The sequence below is a fragment of the Simochromis diagramma genome, unplaced genomic scaffold (assembly GCF_900408965.1).
Source record: "Simochromis diagramma unplaced genomic scaffold, fSimDia1.1 OVJJ01000545.1, whole genome shotgun sequence".
Classification (NCBI taxonomy): domain Eukaryota; kingdom Metazoa; phylum Chordata; class Actinopteri; order Cichliformes; family Cichlidae; genus Simochromis; species Simochromis diagramma.
Window position 1 is genome coordinate 3,506,827 of NW_024387371.1, and position 22,122 is coordinate 3,528,948.

General features: G+C 41.1%; 2 protein-coding genes across 4 annotated transcripts; both read right to left on the reverse strand.

Annotated features, from left to right (window-relative positions):
• Nucleotides 1–140: 140 nt before the first annotated feature.
• spo11 (SPO11 initiator of meiotic double stranded breaks) lies at nucleotides 141–21,881 on the reverse strand. 3 transcript variants are annotated; one of them, XM_040007774.1, is made up of 13 exons: nucleotides 21,679–21,881; nucleotides 19,155–19,283; nucleotides 18,407–18,495; nucleotides 17,983–18,049; nucleotides 17,748–17,871; nucleotides 17,326–17,412; nucleotides 4,256–4,292; nucleotides 4,053–4,162; nucleotides 3,854–3,953; nucleotides 3,440–3,477; nucleotides 2,988–3,064; nucleotides 2,446–2,557; nucleotides 141–466 (listed from the first exon to the last, which is right to left on the reverse strand). In XM_040007774.1, exons 1-13 carry the CDS (start codon nucleotides 21,789–21,791, stop codon nucleotides 347–349), a joined length of 1,203 nt encoding a protein of 400 aa, XP_039863708.1. In that variant the 5' UTR covers nucleotides 21,792–21,881; the 3' UTR covers nucleotides 141–346. The 3 variants fall into 3 exon arrangements, with proteins under 3 accessions (XP_039863708.1, XP_039863710.1, XP_039863709.1); XM_040007776.1 differs by having other exon boundaries at nucleotides 19,155–19,268; nucleotides 21,679–21,879; XM_040007775.1 differs by having other exon boundaries at nucleotides 17,748–17,856; nucleotides 21,679–21,879.
• LOC120718974 lies at nucleotides 13,271–17,305 on the reverse strand. Its single transcript, XM_040007767.1, has 2 exons — nucleotides 14,077–17,305; nucleotides 13,271–13,612 (listed from the first exon to the last, which is right to left on the reverse strand). Exon 1 carries the CDS (start codon nucleotides 16,565–16,567, stop codon nucleotides 14,249–14,251), a length of 2,319 nt encoding a protein of 772 aa, XP_039863701.1. The 5' UTR covers nucleotides 16,568–17,305; the 3' UTR covers nucleotides 13,271–13,612; nucleotides 14,077–14,248.
• Nucleotides 21,882–22,122: the final 241 nt, after the last annotated feature.

Consider the following 22,122-nt stretch of genomic DNA (forward strand, 5'->3'; position numbering starts at 1 on the left):
TCCGCAAAGCCTTGCTGGAGGGGTGGGGGGGGGGGGGGGGAGATCTACTGTACCACAGTGTGGTTTCACTTTGGAAGTACACACAAACATCTTGGGAATATCAGCAATGCTAATGAAGACAAAGTGGAAACACTCATAAGTGGGATCATGGAGGTTTTAATTACACTTCTCAAACAACTGCATCCAATATACACAAAGAAAGGTGAATAAATATCCAAACACTACAAACTAACAAACTGAAGTTAATACTTTCATTTGTCTGACAATTTACGTGTAATACCACTCTTCATTCTTCAAAGCAACTTCAGCAGTTCACTTACTCATCCACTAAGTGGCAGCATTGAGCTCATATCCAGCCTCCATAGCGCAGCTTGTTGGGCAGGTAGATTTGTGTGAGGAAGTCAGGAGCTATAGCTGTCAAAGACTGTATTTCAGCCTTTACTTTACTTTGCTGCATCAGTTTCATCTACAAAAACAGCAACACACAGTTTTAGTGGGATCAGACAGGAAGCTGTGCAAACAGACAAATCATAGATGCATAACAGACACTCAGCAATGGAAAATAGCTGTTACAAACTTCCAGGAAGCTAACAGTCCTCTCACAAACATTCCTCTACTGTGTGGCACAATATCAAAATGTTCAGTGCGACAGGTTTGCTCTGTGCTTATGGAGAAAATTCAAGGCCTGACCTTTTTATTTATTTATTTTTTTTAAATTAACAAGTTATATTCATTCATCCAATCAACTTTTTTCTTATTGCTACAACAGAACTGCCAAAAAAACATCTCACAGGGTTGGATGAATGTACTGAGGGAGACAAGAGGCAAAGCTTTGAGTTTTGTGGTCAAAGTGGGACAATTTTGTTTGACCAGATCCGGATTCTTGCTCACCAAATTCCGCTTTGCCCTGTCAAAGTTAATCTTTGGTAAGTTGGCTTTCCAAGGTTGAGTTCCACTTAAATTTGCTAGTGTATATCTCTCTCTCTCACACACACACACACACACACACACACACACACACACACACACACACACACACACACTCCCAGAGAGCGTGTGAATCTCTAGCATGTATACCCTGTTGAAACAGAGGCTCACGGTGTTATAAGTTGGAAGCTGTAGGATCCTAAGGCCATGGGCACTGATCTGAACACTTGGAAAGTTGTAGTATCACAACAATCAGCTTATAGAAACTTCAGCTCATAAAGGCATCCAAATGTGTGCAAAGAATTTCAGGAGAAAGATCTCAACAGTTGCAGAGACCAGCGTCAGACTACACTTGGGTTCACAGTGAGAAAGACCGCCACTCCCGTATCTGCCTGTCCAGTTGCAGTACCGCCACAAAGAGTGCAGCTCCACAGTCTCGCAAGACACACAGCGATAACCAACCTGTATTGTGCTCAACTGCTTCTTATTTGTTATGTTTTTGTATTTTTTTTTTTTGCTCATTTTGTTGTTGGATAAAATAATCAGGCTGCCCACGTGCTCAGTGACCTTGTGGTTTCCCTTAAATGTTTGGGCTCAGTAACACGTAGAGGATCTTGTGGGAATTGTAAGGTGCCATTACGTAAATGCTCATTTGGATAAACAGCTTTTTTTTTTTTCTCCATTCAGCTAATCAACATGTGGAATTCCTTAGCTGCAGAACTCAAACAGGAACCCTAAAACTGAAGCAGTTATTTAAAAGTATCAGTCCTGCAGTCACGAAGAATTGTCTGCTTCTTGTCTTACAGTGCTTTATTGTTCTAAAATTGATTACTTTTTAGTTTATTACACCTATTCCATCTAGAGTTTTGTGTTTCTTAATTTATGTATCACATTTTATAAAATTTTTTTTTGTTAATTCTCATGCATGTGTTGCTCAGTATTCTGTGTTTTAAAGAGCGTTTTAGGGACGGGGATTGCAAATTAACTTAGACTATAAATGCTGTGGTGTGTGGCATGGTTCATGTTACATTCTTTCAAATAAACAATAAGCAAACTAAACCCAGAGACTGTAACTAACTGCACTGCAATGTTGTTCTAATTGGGAGAGGAAATGTTTCAGACTTTGGACTGCTTCAGCTTGCTTCTCCCACAAATTAGACCTCTCATTCCTCCAGATTCCTCCAGTCTAAAAATGAGATTTTGTAATATTTTTTATTTAATGTCATTAATTCTTTTAGTAGTACCATGAGCTTTGGAAGCTTTTGTATATTTGGCTCTTGACAGGCAAGAAACCCCCCCCCCCCAGAAAAAACTGGTTTCTTAAAAGAGAATAAAATGTATTGGACGTCACACAGGACAAATCAACCATATTAATCCATATCTAGATAGAAAAATCCTTCAAAGCTCAGTACCTTTCAGATACCTTTCCTTCCCATCCCACAAATTTCTACAAACAGTTTCATCTATCCTCCTACATAAACTGCAGCACTTTCCTCTTTGGCGTCCTCTTTCACTCACCTCTTTCTGCCACTCTGGTTGGCTGGTTAAGTACGGCCTTTCAAGGAGGCTGCAGAGTTTGCTTTCATCTCTCTTGGTAAGTGGGATCAGAGCGTCCTTGGGAACCCGCAACCTAAAAAATAAAATTTAGATTTATATATATATATATATATATATATATATATATAAAAGAGACTTCAGTTCATGGATGTTATCCCTGAAGAATGTTTCGTTCCCTTTTTTTTTAAAAACAGACTCCCAGAAAGGAGGTTATGTGTAGGTTCAGCCAAGTAAAAAAAAAAAAGAAGAAAAAAAAAAAAAAGAAGAAAAACCGAATAGACTACAATTTAATGTATGTCAGAAATTTTCTTTCGGCCCAAATTTGTTCAAGGGGGTGTATACTTAAAACTCAATATGTTTTTGCAAAGAGCTCCATGAAGGGGAAAAAAAAAGTGATGGCAACAGCAACAGAAACCAAAACAAACAATCTAAACTTCCCCAGAATATAATCCCAATTAGAGGCAGGAGGAGGAAGTAGGAAGTAGCGAATGCTCAGTCCAAACCTCTGTAGGTCAGAGGGGAGGAGGCCTAGCCACATAACGCTGGGGACGGTCAGACTGTGGGCCTCAAACGACATTGCCTGCGGATAAACCGACGCATACACACCCAGTCACATACGCACACATCAAATACACATAGCATGCTTATACAGAAAACAAACACACAGTTAATCAGTGCTGTACTCTCATACCACAGCAAACCCCAACACATGTTTACAATGAAGTTAATGAAACAAGAATGACTACAAAAGCCTCACAAAAGGTCAAAAGTGATGCGATTGTGTGACAATCGCATAACAGTTTCACTTCATAGCGTGTCTGTTTAATTTTCTAACATGCATGACTGATTCTTTTTATGTAAAGAGGTGCATAATTATAACGTGCTAATAGAGAGACACTCAACAGGCTACAGTGGATAATGCAGAGTACAGGAATAACGGCATAACAGGACTCACCACTGATCCATACTTGTAGATGCACATGATTTCAATGCCTGGGAAAATCAGAGGGAGGGACAGAGAGACGCTGCAATCACTTGCATACCAGAGCAATTATCCTCTGTGATGTGATCTTAGAACAAAGTAAAGCATTACATATGTGTCTCGCCACGCAGCAGCAAAAAACTTAGTGGTATGGAGGCTGATGGAAACCGAGCCAACTCCCCCTGGACGACATCACACCAACGGGAATAATAGCTAGACTAGGCACCATGACGCAGTGGACAGGTGCGAACTTTTGTTGGCTTAGCGAGACATGCAACCCAGCTGTGTGTGTGTGTGTGTCTGTGTGTGGATCTGAAATGCTGTTAAATGTGTGGGAAAATGCAAAGTATGTCTGACAGCTTAAGTATTCAAGCAGATGAATTATACCATGAGGATCAGCATCCACGAGGGCAAAGATGGGGATGTGCAGCTCATCCCAAAGCCTTTTCACCATCAGCCTGCTGTTCACATCTGGCACACCTTTACCCTGATTCACACAAACACAATGATTAAGTAAACAGATTACTAAGACTGCTCTTTCTGAAAGAAGACAACATTCAGATCAAAAGCAGACACAGAAAAATACTGTGATAATGATGCAAGGGGAGATCTTTGTGCAGAAGTCATCATCCAGCAGTCTCTGGAACGTCGCATCCTTCTCGATGATCATGACAAATTTTGCAGATGATACAATATCTGAAAAAGGACAAGGACGACAGCTGCAATGATAGACTTACAATCATGGGACAAAACATGAAAGGAGCTTCTTAAACAGATTACAAAGCATACTTTTAATTCCACTGATGTTCGATGAAACTGAGACAGCCTGAAAGCAAAAAAAATAGAGAAAAAATTAAGAAAATAAATAAATAAAAAAAAATTGCACTATTACATGGCATTTAAAAAAAAAAGTTTGCGTTTTCCCCCCCTGCAAAGCAGTCTAAGTGCTTTGTATTGCTAGCTGAATTTACTGTTCATCTTTTTCTTGGAAGAAAACGGTTGTCGTTATGCTGTCTACAATGAAAATTAACCCTTTGGATCTACTGATGGGAATCACATACAGGTTATCTATATTATGGATTTATATTTAGAATTTATTTTAGATTAAATCTTTTAATACTAATAAATGCTAGACAGTGATGTGCAACACTGGGCTTCAGTAGATCAGCTGAAATGTTTTTTTGTGGGACAATGGTTGCCTGTGCCTCTGTGATGCCCATCTCTCATTCAGTGACATTATTGACATAGTGTCTCTAGCTGCTCACAACCCTAGCAGAATAGCGGCAAACAAAGTGTTGACTATCAGTCTGTGATGCACGTGGCAGGCTTGAGTCATTACTCAATGAGATAATTTCCTGTAATTACTGGCTTTACATTCTATCACTGTAATAAAAAGTTTTAACCCAGTGAGCACGAGGTCGTTAGGATGGCTTTGCTAAATAAGCCAAATGTTTCTCACATTTCAAAAGCTGTAACGTCGAACTAAGCATAGTCCATTTCATGCCTGTCCATCGAGCAACCAGAACCTCATCTTAGTCCTAGTTTAATGAAGGCTTTTAGCCGTATCAAACATCTATGGCAACATTTCATCCTCAGAGGGCCAGACTATTTTAGAAAAAAGTAAGGAAAAGGCTACTATGATTAAATTACATTTTTCTTTGATACACAAATGCAAAGCATTACTGTACTAAATTCCGTAATCACATTACTCTTAAAATTATATTATTGCCTACATTATACAGCTTCTTCAATTATGTGCACAATGGGTGGATAGAAATTAAAACAATGATAGATCAATAAACATTTTTCCTGTGCACTGCAATCAGCTGAGATCAGTTATTAAGCAGAGAGGAGAAAAACAAAATTAAATACAGAGCAGAGAAGGACAAACATTTAGCCATCAGTAAAACAGTAAAAAGTCTGTTTGCACGTACAGTATAAACTGAACGCCCTCTGTTGGAATCGACTTAAATAGCAGCTCAGATTTAGTACAGATTCATTAACATAATGCTGCCTTTTACTGACATTTGAGGGGTTATTTAGATTTCACTTTTAAGGGGCTGGTTCTGTTCCCTGAGCTGTATTTTGACTATATTTGGTGTATGGTCAGATAATGTCAATATTTTAAAGGCCCCTGGAGAAATTTCATGTATGGTGGTATTAACCTATATAAATAAAAAAAAGGACGCCTGGCTTCCGTAGCTCAGACTTACAGTTACTTTCTTGGGGAGTACAGTAAACCAAAAATCCAGCTATAAATGATGTACTGTTTCTTGTTGCAGTGTCATTTAAAAACAAAAAAACAAAACTGTGGTGTGAATGAGACACGGCGGGTGTAGGAGCCATATGAGTTGTTTCTGTCTGACTAAGTGGGTTGGTTTAAATGGACTCACTGTATTGGTGCATGGGTGTGGGGCGTGTCTCATGGGTGTGGTATAAGGTAAATGTGGTTGCACTCACTTGTACACAGCACCTGATGTGATGAGCAGAAGGTAGGGTGAGCACGAGGCAAAACTTTCTGTTGACCGCAACATATCGCAACATATCGCAACATTATCACAATATGAATGCAATTGATAGTAACTTGAGCGCAGTTTTGGGCGCAGCTTGAATGATTGTGAGATATTTGGACTGTAACTTGACGATGTTGGTATATTTGTGCACTAATTAATGCCATAGACTAGTTTGTAATGGGACACAGTAGCTAGTGCATTTATTCGTAAGTTGCAGTTATTTGCTTGTGCCGTCTGTACGTTTGTTTGACAGTTGATCCCATGTGCTGATTTGTGGTTTGGACAGTTGCATGTGAAAATAAAGAAGCAAATGATACAGAAGTGTTTTGTGCATTAATTGTTGCGCGTCATCGGTGTCCTCATGTTTAGCCTGCCGCGGCCACTGGTTGGAAGAGCCGCAACAAATTGTCAACAGAAAGCGGTTTGTAGGTTTTATTGGATTATTTATAACTAGATGAGTTTTTTGGTGATATTTTGTAGTTGCTGTTGCCTTTTACCACCCGCTTTTAGATTAAGCCTTTGGCTACATAAGCACATTTTGTTCAGGAGTCTTGTTCCCCTGTTAGGTTTTAGCAGTACAGCTGCACAAGGCGTTGTACTGATTTGCTTTCTAGTATTTGTGCATCAGGCGGCTGAAGCCATTGGCTTGGGAGTACCGCCGCAGTTTGTGTTTAAGACAGTTTGTCTTTCTCACAGCTGACGGTATGGAGGTACATAAATACCCACCGCTAGTATGTACGGAAGACTAGGTGGAGTTAATTAGGTTTAATAGGCAGTTAGTGGGGGATATTGCTCCTGTCAATTGTGTATGGCCAGGGTTTATGAAGTGAATGTCATCAAGTTGAGGTGTTGGAATGAAGCTGTGTGGCATAGGTGCAGTTCAGCGTTTGGATTTCGTAATGTTTTGAAGAAAAATGGAGACACACCAATTAATACAATGTGGTGATGTGGATGGAAAGAAAAGACAGCCAAAACCGACTGCTAAGGCTTTGGAGAATCAGATTGAAAGACTGCAAACAGAACGTCACACTAAGATTAATAAAATTAAAAAGGTCATAAAAATTATTAAAGAGTTAAAGCAATATGAGGATAATGTTTCAACTGTTCAGGCTCAGTTAGAGAATTTGTCTGTGTTGCTTAAAGAGGCGACTCATCTGCATGAAACCTTGCTTCCTTTGCTTCCTCAAGAAGAGCAAGAGAAACAAACTGCTTGGTTTATACAGTGGGGCAAAAAAGTATTTAGTCAGCCACCGATTGTGCAAGTTCCCCCACTTAAAATGATGACAGAGGTCAGTAATTTGCACCAGAGGTACACTGCAACTGTGAGAGACAGAATGTGAAAGAAAAAAAATCCATGAATTCACATGATAGGATTTGTAAAGAATTTATTCATAAATCAGGGTGGAAAATAAGTATTTGGTCACCTCAAACAAGGAAAATCTCTGGCTCTCACAGACCTGTAACGTCTTCTGTAAGAAGCTTTTCTGTCCCCCACCCGTTACCTGTATGAATGGCACCTGTTTGAACTCATCATCTGTATAAAAGACACCTGTCCACAGCCTCAAACAGTCAGACTCCAAACTCCGCCATGGCCAAGACCAAAGAGCTTTCGAAGGACACCAGGAAAAGTATTGTAGACCTGCACCAGACTGGGAAGAGTGAATCTACAATAGGCAAGCAGCTTGGTGTGAAAAAAATCAACTGTGGGAGCAATCATCAGAAAATGGAAGACATACAAGACCACTGATAATCTCCCTCGATCTGGGGCTCCACGCAAGATCTCATCCCGTGGGGTCAAAATGATCATGAGAACGGTGAGCAAAGATCCCAGAACCACACGCGGGGACCTGGTGAATGACCTGCAGAGAGCTGGGACCAAAGTAACAAAGGTCACCATCAGTAACACACTACAACGGCAGGGAATCAAATCCCGCAGTGCCAGACGTGTTCCGCTGCTGAAGCCAGTGCATGTCCAGGCCCGTCTGAAGTTTGCCAGAGAGCACATGGATGATACAGCAGAGGATTGGGAGAATGTCATGTGGTCAGATGAAACCAAAGTAGAACTTTTTGGTATAAACTCAACTCGTCGTGTTTGGACGACGAAGAATACTGAGTTGCATCCCAAGAACACCATACCTACTGTGAAGCATGGGGGTGGAAACATCATGCTATGGGGCTGTTTTTCTGCCAAGGGGACAGGACGACTGATCCGTGTTAAGGACAGAATGAATGGGGCCATGTATCGTGAGATTTTGAGCCAAAACCTCCTTCCATCAGTGAGAACTTTGAAGATGGAACGAGGCTGGGTCTTCCAACATGACAATGATCCAAAACACACCGCCCGGGCAACAAAGGAGTGGCTCCGTAAGAAGCATTTGAAAGTCCTGGAGTGGCCTAGCCAGTCTCCAGACCTCAACCCCATAGAAAATCTGTGGCGGGAGTTGAAAGTCCGTGTTGCTCGGCGACAGCCCCAAAACATCACTGCTCTCGAGAAGATCTGCATGGAGGAATGGGCCAAAATACCAGCTACTGTGTGTGCAAACCTGGTAAAGACCTATAGTAAACGTTTGACCTCTCTTATTGCCAAAAAAAGTTATGTTACAAAGTATTGAGTTGTATTTTTGTTATTGACCAAATACTTATTTTCCACCCTAATTTACGAATAAATTCTTTACAAATCCTACCATGTGGATTCATGGATTTTTTTTTTTTTTCACATTCTGTCTCTCACAGTTGAAGTGTACCTCTGGTGCAAATTACTGACCTCTGTCATCATTTTGGGTGGGGGAACTTGCACAATCGGTGGCTGACTAAATACTTTTTTGCCCCACTGTAAGTGTGCGAGCACATAATACTGAGTTTATGGAGGAGATAAAGAAATGGCTTCATGATGCAAAGGGAAACCCTCAGAGCAAAAATCAGGTGTTTGAGCTTGATTTGCCACATTTAAATCCACCTGGTGTTGATTCCTCTGATGTATTACCTGCTGGAAATGGTTCTGGTGCTGCTAGGCACACCGGGAATGTTGGTAAAGGTGCTGCGATAGATGATGTTAAACCAAGTGATAGCATCTCTAATGTTGGAAGCAAAAGTTGTAGGAAAAGCAAATCATCACTCAGTGGCTCAATGGTTTCATCTGCCTTGTCAGCACACATAACGGCAGAGGCTGACATGGCTGCCCTTCTTGTTCGACAGAGGTTGTTGAAAGAAAAGCATGCTTTGGAAGAACAAGAAATACAGCTTAAGAAAAGAAAGGAGCTGCTTGACTTGGAAACTGAAATAGCAGCCTCAGCAGCAAAGGTGAATGTTTTAAAAACTTCTGAAATGTCCCGAGTCTCAAGTGCTGCTAGTGTTAAATCTGATGGAATGAATTCGTATTTAGAACGAGAGCAGGGGCGTTTAGCCGTTTTAAATCCTAATGCTCCGACGTTCAAACCTGTGTTACCAGAACAACCATATCAGGGTGTGGATGCTAGTGATCATCAAGCACAGGTATTGGATGTAAGGCCCAAGTTTAAAAATACTTTTCAACCCAAGGTCGTTTCATTGGAAAGGGCAGAGACTAAGTTACATCAAGTATTTCCAGGTGCAGTTTCAACTACTCAGATGATTTCGCAGTCTCACGCACAATCAAAACCTCTCACACATACAGTGCAAGGTGGTGAGGGTCATGATCATCTAGTCACAGTTTTGAAGAAACAAAATGAAATTACAACTTTATTGGCTGAGCAGCAGTCTTTGTTTTTGCTACCAAGGCGTGACATTCAGTTATTTGATGGTGATCCTTTGCAATATCAAACATTTATGAGAGCTTTTGAGCACATGGTGGAGAGTCAAACTCACAGTGCTAAGGATTGTTTATATTTTCTCGAGCAATACACTAGAGGCCATCCAAGAGAAATGGTCAGAAGCTGTCAGTATATGCCTGCTGAGTATGGATATGCTAAAGCTAAATCTTTGCTCCAAGAGAACTTTGGCAATTCGCTGAAAATTGCTGCTGCCTACATCGAAAGGGTCAGTAAATGGCCATCTATAAAATCTGATGATGTGAAGGCTTTGCAGGAATATGGATTTTTACTAAGGCAATGTTGTAATGCAATGGGAGACGTTGAGTCCTTGCATGAGTTGGATGTCTCTGCTAATATGCAAGCAGTTATAAAAAAAGTTGCCTTACAAGCTCAGGGATAAGTGGAGAAATGTTGCCTGCGATTTGCAGGAGAGATTTCAACGTAAAGTGTCTTTTTGCGATGTTGTTGAGTTTGTTGAAAGGCAAGTTAAGATTGCAAGTGATCCATTGTTTGGGGATATACAGGATCCTCCGACAGCCACCAGAAAAGATGCGAGGAATAGTAAATCTCAGTTTTACCCCTAAGGCTAAGCGGAGTAGTTTTGCTACTACAGTAGCCAAGGTAGAAGGGAAGATTGAGCCAGCATTGAGGCGAGAAAATGGTTCAGTTATGACCAAGGCCTGCTTGTTTTGTGGAGCAGGGCATATGTTGGAGTTGTGTCCTTCATTTGAAAGAAAGTTACACTGTGAAAGATTATCTTTTTTGAAAGAGAATGGTGTGTGTTATGGTTGTCTGCGCATTGGGCACAGAAGCAGGGACTGTAGGAAATGTCTCTTGTGTAAAGTTTGTAATCAGAAACACCCCACACTCTTACATATTCACTCCAAGCAGAGGGAAAGTGTTGCAGTACAAACTATAGGAGGGAGAGAACCACCAGATGAAGGTCCTTCATGTGCTGTGCAAAGCAGTGGTGTTACTGGGGCCGGTGAGCAAAATAGTGCTCTGTCCATAATACCAGTTAGAGTGAAGTCTAAGAAAGGTACTCAGTCATTGGTAACCTATGCTTTTCTAGATCCTGGGAGCTCAGCTTCATTTTGTACGGAAGCGCTCATGAATAGACTAAATCTTTCAGGAAGGAAAACTGGCATTCTTTTGTGGACAATGGGTCAGGAGAAAATGGTCAGTAGCTACGTGGTTTCAGATTTGGAAGTAGCTGGTTTGGGTTTAGATCATTACTGTGATTTGCCTGACTTATTTACTCAAAAAAGCATGCCTGTTCATCAACGTAATATTCCCCGACAGGAAGATCTCGACAGATGGCCACATTTGCGCCATATTAACGTACTGGAGATAAATTCCGAGGTAGACCTGTTGATCGGGACCAATGTGCCCAAGGCTTTGGAGCCATGGGATGTTATCAGAAGTCAAGATGGAGGTCCCTATGCGGTAAAAACTATGCTGGGTTGGACGGTGAATGGTCCTCTCAGAGAGGATTGTAATACTGACATTTTTGATGTGAGTGTCAATAGGATTTCCGTAGCAAGATTGGATGAACTGTGGGAACGTCAAATGAAGACTGACTTTCCAGAATGTATTCAAGATGAGCAGTTGGCTTTATCTAGAGAAGACCAGCAGTTTATGAAGTCAGTGATGGATTCTGCTAAGTTGGTTGATGGTCATTACATCATTGGTTTACCTTTTAGATGCAATCAGGTAAACATGCCAAATAATAGGAAGGCTGTAGAACAGCGAGCTCTGAGCCTTAAACGAAAGTTTATTAGGAATGGTTCATTTCACAACGAATACACCAGTTTTATGACTGAAATCATTTCTAAAGGTTATGCAGAGAAGGTGCCTGTTGAAGAATTTGATCGCTGTGATGGAGGATTATGGTATATTCCACATCATGGGGTGTATCACCCACAGAAGAAGAAGTTGCGAGTTGTCTTTGATTGTGGTGCTTCGTTTCAGGGAGTGTCTCTGAATGGACAACTTCTGGAAGGCCCAGTTCTCACTAGCTTGCTAGTTGGGGTCATAACCAGATTCCGAAAAGAACATGTGGTGCTCATGGCAGATATTGAATCCATGTTTTATCAGGTCAGAGTACAAAGAGATGACTTAGATCTGTTAAGGTTTCTGTGGTGGCCAGACGGAGATCATAGTCAGGATCTGGTGGAATATAGAATGAAAGTACATCTCTTCGGAGCTACTTCATCCCCAAGTTGTGCGAATTTTGCCTTGAGGAAATGTGCAGAGGACAACAGAGATCATTTCAGACTAGAGGTTGTCAACAATGTTTTACATAGCTTCTATGTGGATGATTGCCTTATCTCTGTTGGTTCTGAAGAGGAGGCAGTGCGGCTCTATCAGGAACTTGTTGCTCTTTGTGCTAAAGGAGGCTTTAAGCTCACAAAGTGGGTTAGCAACAGAAGAGCAGTGCTTGCTGCCATACCTCAGCAAGAGCAATCCAAGGAGGTGAAGGATCTGGATTTGGATAGTGATGTGTTACCGGTAGAGAGAGTACTGGGTGTACAGTGGTGTATCCAATCAGATGCATTTAAGTTTAAGATCACACTGAAAACCAAACCTCCAACAAGGAGAGGGATATTGTCCCTTGTGAGCTCGATCTACGATCCATTAGGGTTTTTGGCACCTGTGGTGCTGCCTGATCCTTCAGAAACTGTGCAGAAGTCATTGGGGTTGGGATGATGTGTTGCCAGTTACTGTTGAACAAGAATGGACAGTTTGGCTAAATGATCTTTGCCTTCTTGCAGATTTTAAGGTCGACCAGTGCCTTAAACCTTCTGATTTTGGAGACGTTGCTTCTGCTCAGTTACATCACTTCGCAGATGCAAGCGAGGAGGGTTATGGCACAGTCACTTATCTGCTGTTGCGCAGCACCCAGAATCAAGTGCATTGTGCGTTTATAATGGGTAAAGCAAGAGTGGCTCCATTGAAACAAACTTCCATTCCTCGCATGGAATTGACAGCTGCCTTAGTTGCGAGTAGAATGGATAAGATGTGGAAAAAAGAGCTGCAAATGCATTTGCAGGAGTCAGTATTCTGGACTGATAGTACCTCGGTGTTAAGGTATATCAGCAATGAAACCTCAAGGTTTAAAGTGTTTGTAGCAAACCGGGTGACCGAGATACTTAAAGTGTCCAAACCTTCTCAGTGGAAATATGTTAATACATCATGTAATCCTGCTGATCTAGCCTCTAGGGGAGTTAAGGTGCAAACCTTTTTGAAGGATGATTCTTGGTTGTCAGGGCCAAAGTTTCTTGCTGAACCAGAAATTAATTGGCCAGTGAATCTTGATCTTGGAAAGATCTCCATAAATGATCCAGAGATTAAAACGACCATTTTAGTCAATGCTGTTTGTAACGCTAAGTTATTTAAAGGACTAGTTTATGTCAATGGATGAATTTACTGACTGACGCGCAGAAGAAATAGTTCTTTATGGAGCCTAGATGGTATGAATGATGAGACCAAAGACTGTCATGTCTTGTACCAAAAAATATATTGAATAAATAGGGGAAAGGGGAAATGGAACAAAATATTTAACACAACACACAACATAAATGTCCACAATTAAATAATAAATCAGTGCTGTGATTTTTCTGTGCAAGAGTCCTTTTGCTAAGAGCCCTTTTTTTGGTCCTTTTCTTTTTAAAGTTCACTTTTAAGGTATTCCTCCTTAGGGTCCAGCTTCATACAAGGGGGAAATATGTCCGTAATCCAAAGACGGCTAAGTGGGGGAAAAGAGGGGAAAACAAAGGATGGTCCTACCGGCTCGCCACTTCAATATGAAGAAGATCAATTCAAAGGGGAAAAAAAAACCTGACCTGTAGGTCAGAAAAATGTCCATTAGCACATCAAGTTCAATTCAGTTTACCGGTAAACAAATATATTCTTCTGCAAGTCTAGGTAACAATGCAAATCATAAATCATCATCATCAATCAATGTACAACAGTTAAATCATTAATCATCTTGGCTACGTAGCTTAATCTATACATTCCAGTAGCGTTTGCTACAAACAATACAAAAACAACAATAAAGAAAAACAACTGTCTAACAGACAGCATAGCCGAATTCAAGGCAACACATAACAATAATCATTCAATCGCACTTTGTTTCAAAGTAAGCCCATTAAAATGCTTAAGTAAACAAAAGTGTTCAAAAACAGCGGTTTTTGAACCGAAGTTCTGCTCGCGGTGGGAACGCTGCCGCACAAAGTCATTTTTTAATCGCGAAAACGATCGGCTGGTTACTGACAACCAAAGGTTGAAAGATATTAAGGACACTTACCGCTGAGTTTAAAGTTTAAAGATGAATTGAGGAGAGAAAACGCTTTGTTTTCCAATACCGCTCTAAATGCCATAAGCTCACAGCCACAGCAGGAGTCGAACCCGGAAGTATCCCTCCACAGCCGGTTTTCAGAGTTGCCGCGACGTGAAAGGAGCCAATCAGAAGAGGGACCTCAAATCAGCTGATGTGGGTCATGTGACAGGGAGTAGTTGATATGGGTTACAGGTTCCCCCCTCGATCTCATGTACGTCCCTGTACATGGTGGTTGGGTCCGGATGACAGGTTGTTCAGTGGCAGTAAGCAGATGGTCCTCTTCATCCTCCAGTGCATGAGTAAAGGCAGTGGTTAAGCCATGGACTAGTGCCTGAATACTTTTCAAGATGGGCTGACCAAGCGTAGAGTATTGTAACCGGTCCGGAGGTTTCCTGGTCCGAGTTGATGTTCTCAGTGGTTCTAGTTCAGAGCTGGAGGTGTCAGAGTTAGATGGTAGATCAGCAGCAGAGGACATACTGGACTCAGTCGGCAATTCAACATTGGTAGGTTCAGCAGAGGACAGACTGTCCTCTGATTCCACAGTATCAGGAGCTTCCTCCTTAACAGGGGTTTCTGAGTCAGGGGTGTCGCTCTCTGCTGGCTCAAGAGAAGGCAAAGGGAGCGTAGCAGGTTCACAGACTGGTGTATCAGATGGTAAAGGTTCAGTGGCTGGAACGGCGGATGACGGTTCTGGCAGATTGTGGACAGTGGTGAATTGCAGAGGCTCTGAGACAGGATCATACCATTGATGCGGTATCATTTCATCCTCATCGTCTGACTGAGGTTGTGCACAGTCCTCATCAGAAAGGTTGAATGACTGCTTCCTGGTTGGTTTTACAGTTGTTCGGCTGGTTCTAGTGGAATGTGGCAAGAATCCACATGGTAATAGGAGATCTCTATGTAGAGTACGAATCGGTTTGGATTTGTTCTCTGGTCGGACAGTGTACACTGGAAGATTTTCTGCTTTTTGTACCACCACATAGATGTCTGGTTCCCATTTGTCTGCGATTTTGTGTTTGCCTCGGAGTTTCACATTACGTACCAGCACCCTGTCACCAACGTCCAGTTCAGAGGGGGTGATATGTTGGTCGAAACGGCTCTTGTTTCTTTCCATGAGCTTCTCCGCATTGCCAATGGCAATTTTGTAGCTCTTTTCTAGATTTGACTTCAGGTTCTGGACATATTGCGAATGAGTCGGTTGATTGCCGTCCACAGGCAGTCCAAAGACCAGATCAATCGGGAGGCGAGGTTGTCGACCAAACATGAGCTCATAGGGTGAGTAGCCAGTAACATCACTCCGGGTGCAGTTGTATGCGTGGACCAAGGGCTTAACAAAATCTTTCCAGTGAGTTTTCTCTTCTGTGGTGAGTGTTCCGAGCATATTCAGGAGTGTTCTGTTAAAGCGCTCGACTGGATTTCCTCGTGGATGGTATGGTGTAGTTCTTATTTTGTGAATTCCAGCCATTTTGCAGAGTTCTTTTATTGTGCGTGACTCAAAGTCTGGTCCTTGATCACTATGGAGCTTTTCTGGGATACCATAATGAACCAGAAAATTGTCCCAGAGACATTTGGCGACAGTCTTTGCTTTTTGGTTTGGAGTGGGGACAGCGACAGCGTACTTGGTAAAGTGATCTGTTATTACCAGGATGTCTTTGGTTCTGCTCCTGTCGGGTTCCAGTGATAAAAAGTCCATGCAAACCAGTTCCAGAGGTCGATAACTTCGAATGTTCACCAGGGGTGCCGCTCTTTCAGGTAAGGCTTTCCGTTTGGTGCATCTCTCACATGTCTTCACTTTATTCCACACATCATTGGCCATTTTCGGCCAGTAGAATCTTCGACGTACGAGGTCAAGAGTACGTTCGATGCCCAAATGACCCATCTTGTCATGCAGTTCTGACAGTACTTCAGCCCGAAATTTCTGAGGTAACACTAACTGGTGATAGAGCTGGTCCCCAACTTGCCTCCTCCTCACGAGAATGGCGTTTTGGAGCTCCAGGCGATGTTGGTCTCGGAGTAGATGGGGCAGTTCTGGGAGTTCATCCCGCAAGACGGGAGGTGGACTTTCCCCAGTCTCTAGCAGCAATATGACATGCCTCAGGGTCTGGTCTTCCCTCTGTCTCTCAGCAATTTCAGCATTCGTCAGCTGAGGAACAACAGGAGGTGCAAACTGAGTGTCGTTGACGAAGCTGTCAGGCAAACTGTCGGCATGGGCAGTTAGTGACTGGATGAGTGCGGTGGTGGACATCTTTTCAGCCATACTATAAACGAGCTGCCGGTCACAAAGGGCCTTGACTGTGTGTTGATCGATGGAAATTGAGGAAGAATGACCCAGATGATGTTGGGCAAATCGGAGAATTCTCTCCCTCTCCTTTTGGGACATCTGGTCATTGGAGAGTTCTCCATGTGGCCTGCGAGAGAGAGCATCAGCATCTGGATTTTGCCTACCAGATCTGTACATTATTTTGAATGAAAATGTGGAAAGAGCAGAGAGCCAACGGTAACTGGTCGCATCTAATTTAGCAGAGGTAAGTAGATAGGTGAGTGGGTTGCTGTCAGTAATGACAGTGAAGTTGGTGCCGTAGAGGTAGTCAAGTGGAAGCGCTGGGTCAAGGAGTACCTGCCCCAGCTTCAAGAGCGTCAGAAGTGGCAGAGAATCGGACGGAACTTCATTCCTGGGGATGTGGTTATCGTTGTCGATGATTCTGCGCCTCGTAACTCTTGGGTGACTGGAAGGATTGTGGAAGCAATTTCTGACAGTAAAGGACTTGTACGTCGGGTTCGTGTTAAGACAAAGACTGGTTGTTTGGACAGGCCGATCACTAAAGTGTGTCTTCTACAGGAAACAGAAGAGTCATGAAAATTGACTTTTTTCAAATATCTATTTGCATTAATGTATATTTATTTAGTTGAATTAAAATTGTATCTTTGAATGTTTGATAAAAGATTGATCATGTTTATCAGTATGTCTCCTACATGGTAAGTATGATGTAATTATTGCTCTAAAAGCGGGTCCAGGGATCGTAGGTTTGAGCCATTTTATTCAATATTTGTCACACCACAACCCACCAACCCCTGAGTCCCCGTCTTTTTAACTAGGCGGGCGTGATTAAGGATGCCGTGCAGGTGCGTCCGCCCTCCCTGCACGGCACCACAGACCATGCCCCATGACAAAAACAAACACTAAATCAGGTGAAGAAGCATTAAAGTGGTGCTTACAGTTGAGCTGGAGTGGCAGTCAATCCTCGTGCCGTCCTCCTCCATATAACACAGGTCACCTGAGATCAATCCCTTGGATGTGGCCAACTAGCAACAAAGTTACAGATAAGTTACAGAATTTAGCACAAGCCCATATTATCACACACATACAAGGGACACGCTATTTCAAGCACTGGGCCCTGAATTCAACTTTAATTTTATTTCTCTTTGATCAAAAGAGCTGTTTGTTTTCCACAGGTGTTTCCTGGGACAAGAAGCAGAACAAAAATAAAATATCATCCTAAACTAACATACTTCATCTGTGGGAGCTGAACTAATATCCAAAGGAATTTTTCTACAAGTTTTCAATATCAGGGGTTTGTATTTTCTACCACACAATCATGTGAACCGCATCGCCTGCTAACACAGACATGCACACTCACCACATGTAGTGATCTGCGAGGAACCTTTAGCATGCAGGAGATGTCATCTACGATACTATCAACAGCTTTCTGTGAACCAAAGAGCTTTGTGTTGTTGTAATAGATGTCTCTGTGGAGACAAACACTGTTATGTGAGAAAAAAAACCAAAAAAACCCCCTGAAATTCAAGCATTCCTATGAAAAACAAGGGTACTATATGTTGGCTTTAGTAAAGTATGGATTAATTATAAAGAACCTTTTTGTAGCATATGAGTTGCTCTGGACAAGCCTGTAGATGACTGAGAGAATCTTGAGAATCTGGGCTTTGAAGAGAAACACAGATTTGGGGAAAAAAAAACAAAAAAACCCCAAAAACTAATTAAACCTTAAACACTACATCAACATATCAGAGATTTAAACAACACATTCTGTATCCATGTCGTAAAACTGATCCCAAAAAAGGCAACATGTTACGTCTCTGCCAATTTGTCACCTAAAACTAGCTCTGACTTTTACTGACATTTGTGCAATTTATGCATATGTTCACAACGAATACAAATGAAATCCATATGCACCATACAACTGTGTTAAAGAACTTCAAAACAGAGATGTTGCATAACAAATAAAATGAAAAAACAAAACAAAAAAAAACAAACAAACATAACAGTTCATCTTCTCACCAAATTTAGTGACAGATGAAGGGCAGTCGGCCCTAATGGTGGTGACAGACTGTCTTGAACTCATCTGAAGCCCAATGGCACTGTCAAAGCTTCAGTGGGAAGCAATCAAAAAAAGATTTATGATTTCATGATGTAAACAAAGTAACAAAAAGAGCCCATTTAAAAAAAGCATCTGCACAGACTGTGTGTGCTCCATTTACAGTAAGTGCTTTCAAACATTAGCTCCCACCTGCAAATTATCTAAAATTCCCCACACCCCGAGGGCTACCTGTAGCACTGTTCCATTTAAAATGGCTGAGCCAGAATGTGATTTAAGCTGTAGCAAGGTTTGATCTATTTGAGATCAGACAGTCCTCTTTGTTCTAAGCACAAGGTCTCCACATCCTAGTCACATTAAAGCCTCTTGACAAATGCTGTGCTTTTCAATTCCTTATCAGTCTGTCATCTTTTTAGCAGCAGGAAGTTATTTTAGGTTTTCTCTGAATCAAAGCAGAAGATTTTCATTTCCACCACCTGGTTGACCCCATGGTCAGCTTGAAAAACCCCCATCTAAAAATTCAAACAGAGCAAAAGTCTGCGTTTATCTCTTTAAGGGAAATTAAATAACAATGAAATAATCCTGTGTGGCTTTACACACGATTCCTTTTGGCTTGTGCCATCTCCCAAAGGTCATGTGGCTTAAAATGAATGAGCGATTACATGTGTGGAGGGAAACTTGCCATGCTACAGCATGTTTAAATCAAAATACCTTATGTTGGCCCAGCTGGATCTGTTGGGCAGCGCCAGGACAGGGGCCTCAGCTTTGGACAGACTGGTGACTATTTCCAGGATTATGCTTTCAATTCGGTTTAAAATTTCCTGGCTGGAAATAGAAATACTAAATGAAGTTATAATATCACAAGAAAACTTTTTCCAAACAGACAACCAATTCTACAATTAATGTCAAAGACCAATTGTAGTCTAAGACTGTGATTCTCTTTTATAATAATATGCAACCGGCAGAATTTAGGAAAATCAAAGAAACTGTTTCTGATTTAAATAAATATCTAAATTAGAAGCTACATCACACTGCTGTCAAATGATATAATACCATCAGGCAATGCTGTTCATTGTGAGTACCCATGGCACCCAGCTTTGAATCACTGTAATTTCTAACCAGATTATTCTAATTGTTACTTCAACCAACTGTGTGTTTAATAGTAAATCTTTAGAGGCTAAAAATTCAACTTTCTAAATTCATCATTATTAAAAAATTTCACCTATAATGTGAAATGGAAAAAAGAAATGTATTTATAAATGGCTAACAAATTAGAGGATAAAGCAACTTAAATTGTCTTATAGAGCCCAATATATCAATGGGGTCGATATAATTACTAATATATTGATTTTGGAATTTTAAATGACCAACTAATAAAAATGTAAAAAGGAAAGAAGAGACAGGAGAAACACCCTTCAACCATATTATTTCTGTTGCTGTTACATATTTTGTTCACCAGAGGGCACTCAACAGCCTCCCTATTGGCAAAAACTTGTTTGGAAAGAAACAAACCACCACCAGCTGTGCTGAGGAATTTGTGTGACAATAAAACAAGATTAATTTTAAAACACACTATCATTATTTTAGTAAGAACTATTATTATTAACTAGACATGACAACTGCTAGGAAAATCTGTTTGCTTTAAGTGTCTGAAAGGGGAAAAATATATACTTTTTTAAAATCACTAAATACCTTATTGGTGTTAAAAGTCCTTTAAAGTCCTTTTAAGTGCTTTGGCACTGATTCTATAACTGAACCATCATCGCAAAGTTATTCCCTCATTTGGTATTATGATGATGGTGCTGGAAATCACAATAAGCCAGATTGGTCTAAAATTTCTAGCTCCTCCATTAAGTTGAGCTCTTGTGACTGCAAAGGCCATAGTCAAGTTTGAAATCATTTTCATATTCATCAAATCATTCACTGTCATTTTCAGGCTGTAAGAAACGACTCTTATCAAGATGGAAATGTTTCATCACAGGATAAAGGTGATCCCATGGGAGACTTTGGAGGCCATCCGAGTACAGAGAACTTATTGTCTTGTTCAAGCAACTAGTGTGAGATAACTGGAATGTTGTGAGATGGTGTGTTATCCTGCTCGAATCAGCCATTACAAGATAGGGACACTGCAGTCATAAAGGGATGCACATGGTCAGCAAAAATACACACTAAACATTGCTCAGTTGGTACTAACAGCCCTAAAATGTGCCAACAAGTTTTCTCCCACACTATTGCACAACCATCAGTCTGAACCACTGAAACAAGGCAAGAGGAGCGTGTGCCAGTAGCCCCAGCTTCCTCTTCTTAGCTGACAGGAGTGGCGCCCAATCTGGTCTTCTGCTGCTGTTGCCCATCGGCTTCAAGGTTTTGACATGTTGCATATACTGAGCTCCTCTTCTGCACACTTTGGTAGTAACAAGTAGTTACCTGAATTATCCCATTGGTTCAAAGCAGTTCAAAGGCTGACGTCTGGCATTAACAAGGCATTTACCCACAGAACTGCTGCTCACTGGATATTTACTTTTTCAGCACCACTCTCTTTAAACCCTAAAGATGACTGTGTGAAAATATCTCAGACCTACAGACCAGCCTGTCTGACACCAACAACTATGCCACATTTAAAGTCACATAATGTTCTCTGCATATCCTGATGCTTGACCATGTTTCCGTGCACCACGTTGCTGCCATATCATTGGCCAACTACACATTTTCTTTAATTAGCAGTTGAACAGGTGCACCTAATAAAAGGGCAACTCAGTGTATGATTTTTATCTTGCTAGTTAAACATATTTTGTGCAAAAATTTTTTTCTAACGACCACATTTTTAAATACTTCCCGGACACATAACTGTTTCTACAGTAAAGTGTTTCAAGTAGAGTACATGATAAAATCAAATTAAGTAACACTACCCATGATTGGCAGACATTTTTACATGTGACTGATTACACTGGGATAATAACAGGGCATAATGACAGGCTATGGTGAATTGGTAAAGTACATAGCTAGCCAACTACGAAACAATGTCGAGTAAACCCTAGATAAACTGCTCTTTGTGAATATATACACATCAATATGAGTTTAAATATTAAATATAACCGCAATACCAGTTACATTAAACCGCTTTGGCTCCTCAAAACACCGACAGTCTCTGTGAATACTGTTGCACTACACAGAGAATAAGCTAACCTAGCATAACTGGCTATTAGCCGGTTGGAGTAGATCGGTGTGAACTTACTGGTTGATTTCTTTTTCAGCACGCTGCCAGTCTGTCGTGACTCCCACGTTGATCAACAGTTTTGCATGGAGCTTATCAATTTCAGAACAAAAATGAGCCGCACGGGATTCCATCACGTTACCTGTTACTAGATGTCATTTTATCTACCTGCAAGAAATTCCCGCGTAAGGATGTTTTACGGAAATCTCGCGCGTTTTTGTGTCGATCACGCAGTTCAGACCTGTAGTATTTGTTTTGAATAAATTAATTTGCAACAATTATTCTGCCCTAAGAATTTCTACATGGTATTCAAGCAAAACCGAGCTAATACATAGATACATTGCGAAAGTAGTAACAAATAGTAATGATAAAGTGATCAATAATAATAAAAGTTTTAAATTAATATGATTTTTGAAAGTAAAATAAAGAAAGAGGTGTCTCCTAACACTGTCACGCCGTTTTTAA

Coding starts and splice junctions, on each gene's coding strand:
- LOC120718974 (XM_040007767.1), bottom strand. CDS start 16,567: ATGTACAGATCTGGTAGGCAAAATCCAGATGCTGATGCTCTCTCTCGC.
- spo11 (XM_040007774.1), bottom strand. CDS start 21,791: ATGGAATCCCGTGCGGCTCATTTTTGTTCTGAAATTGATAAGCTCCAT. Junction 18,050..18,406: donor TTCATCTGTCACTAAATTTG/GTGAGAAGATGA, acceptor TTCTCTTCAAAG/CCCAGATTCTCAAGATTCTC. Junction 3,478..3,853: donor CGTGGATGCTGATCCTCATG/GTATAATTCATC, acceptor TGATTTTCCCAG/GCATTGAAATCATGTGCATC.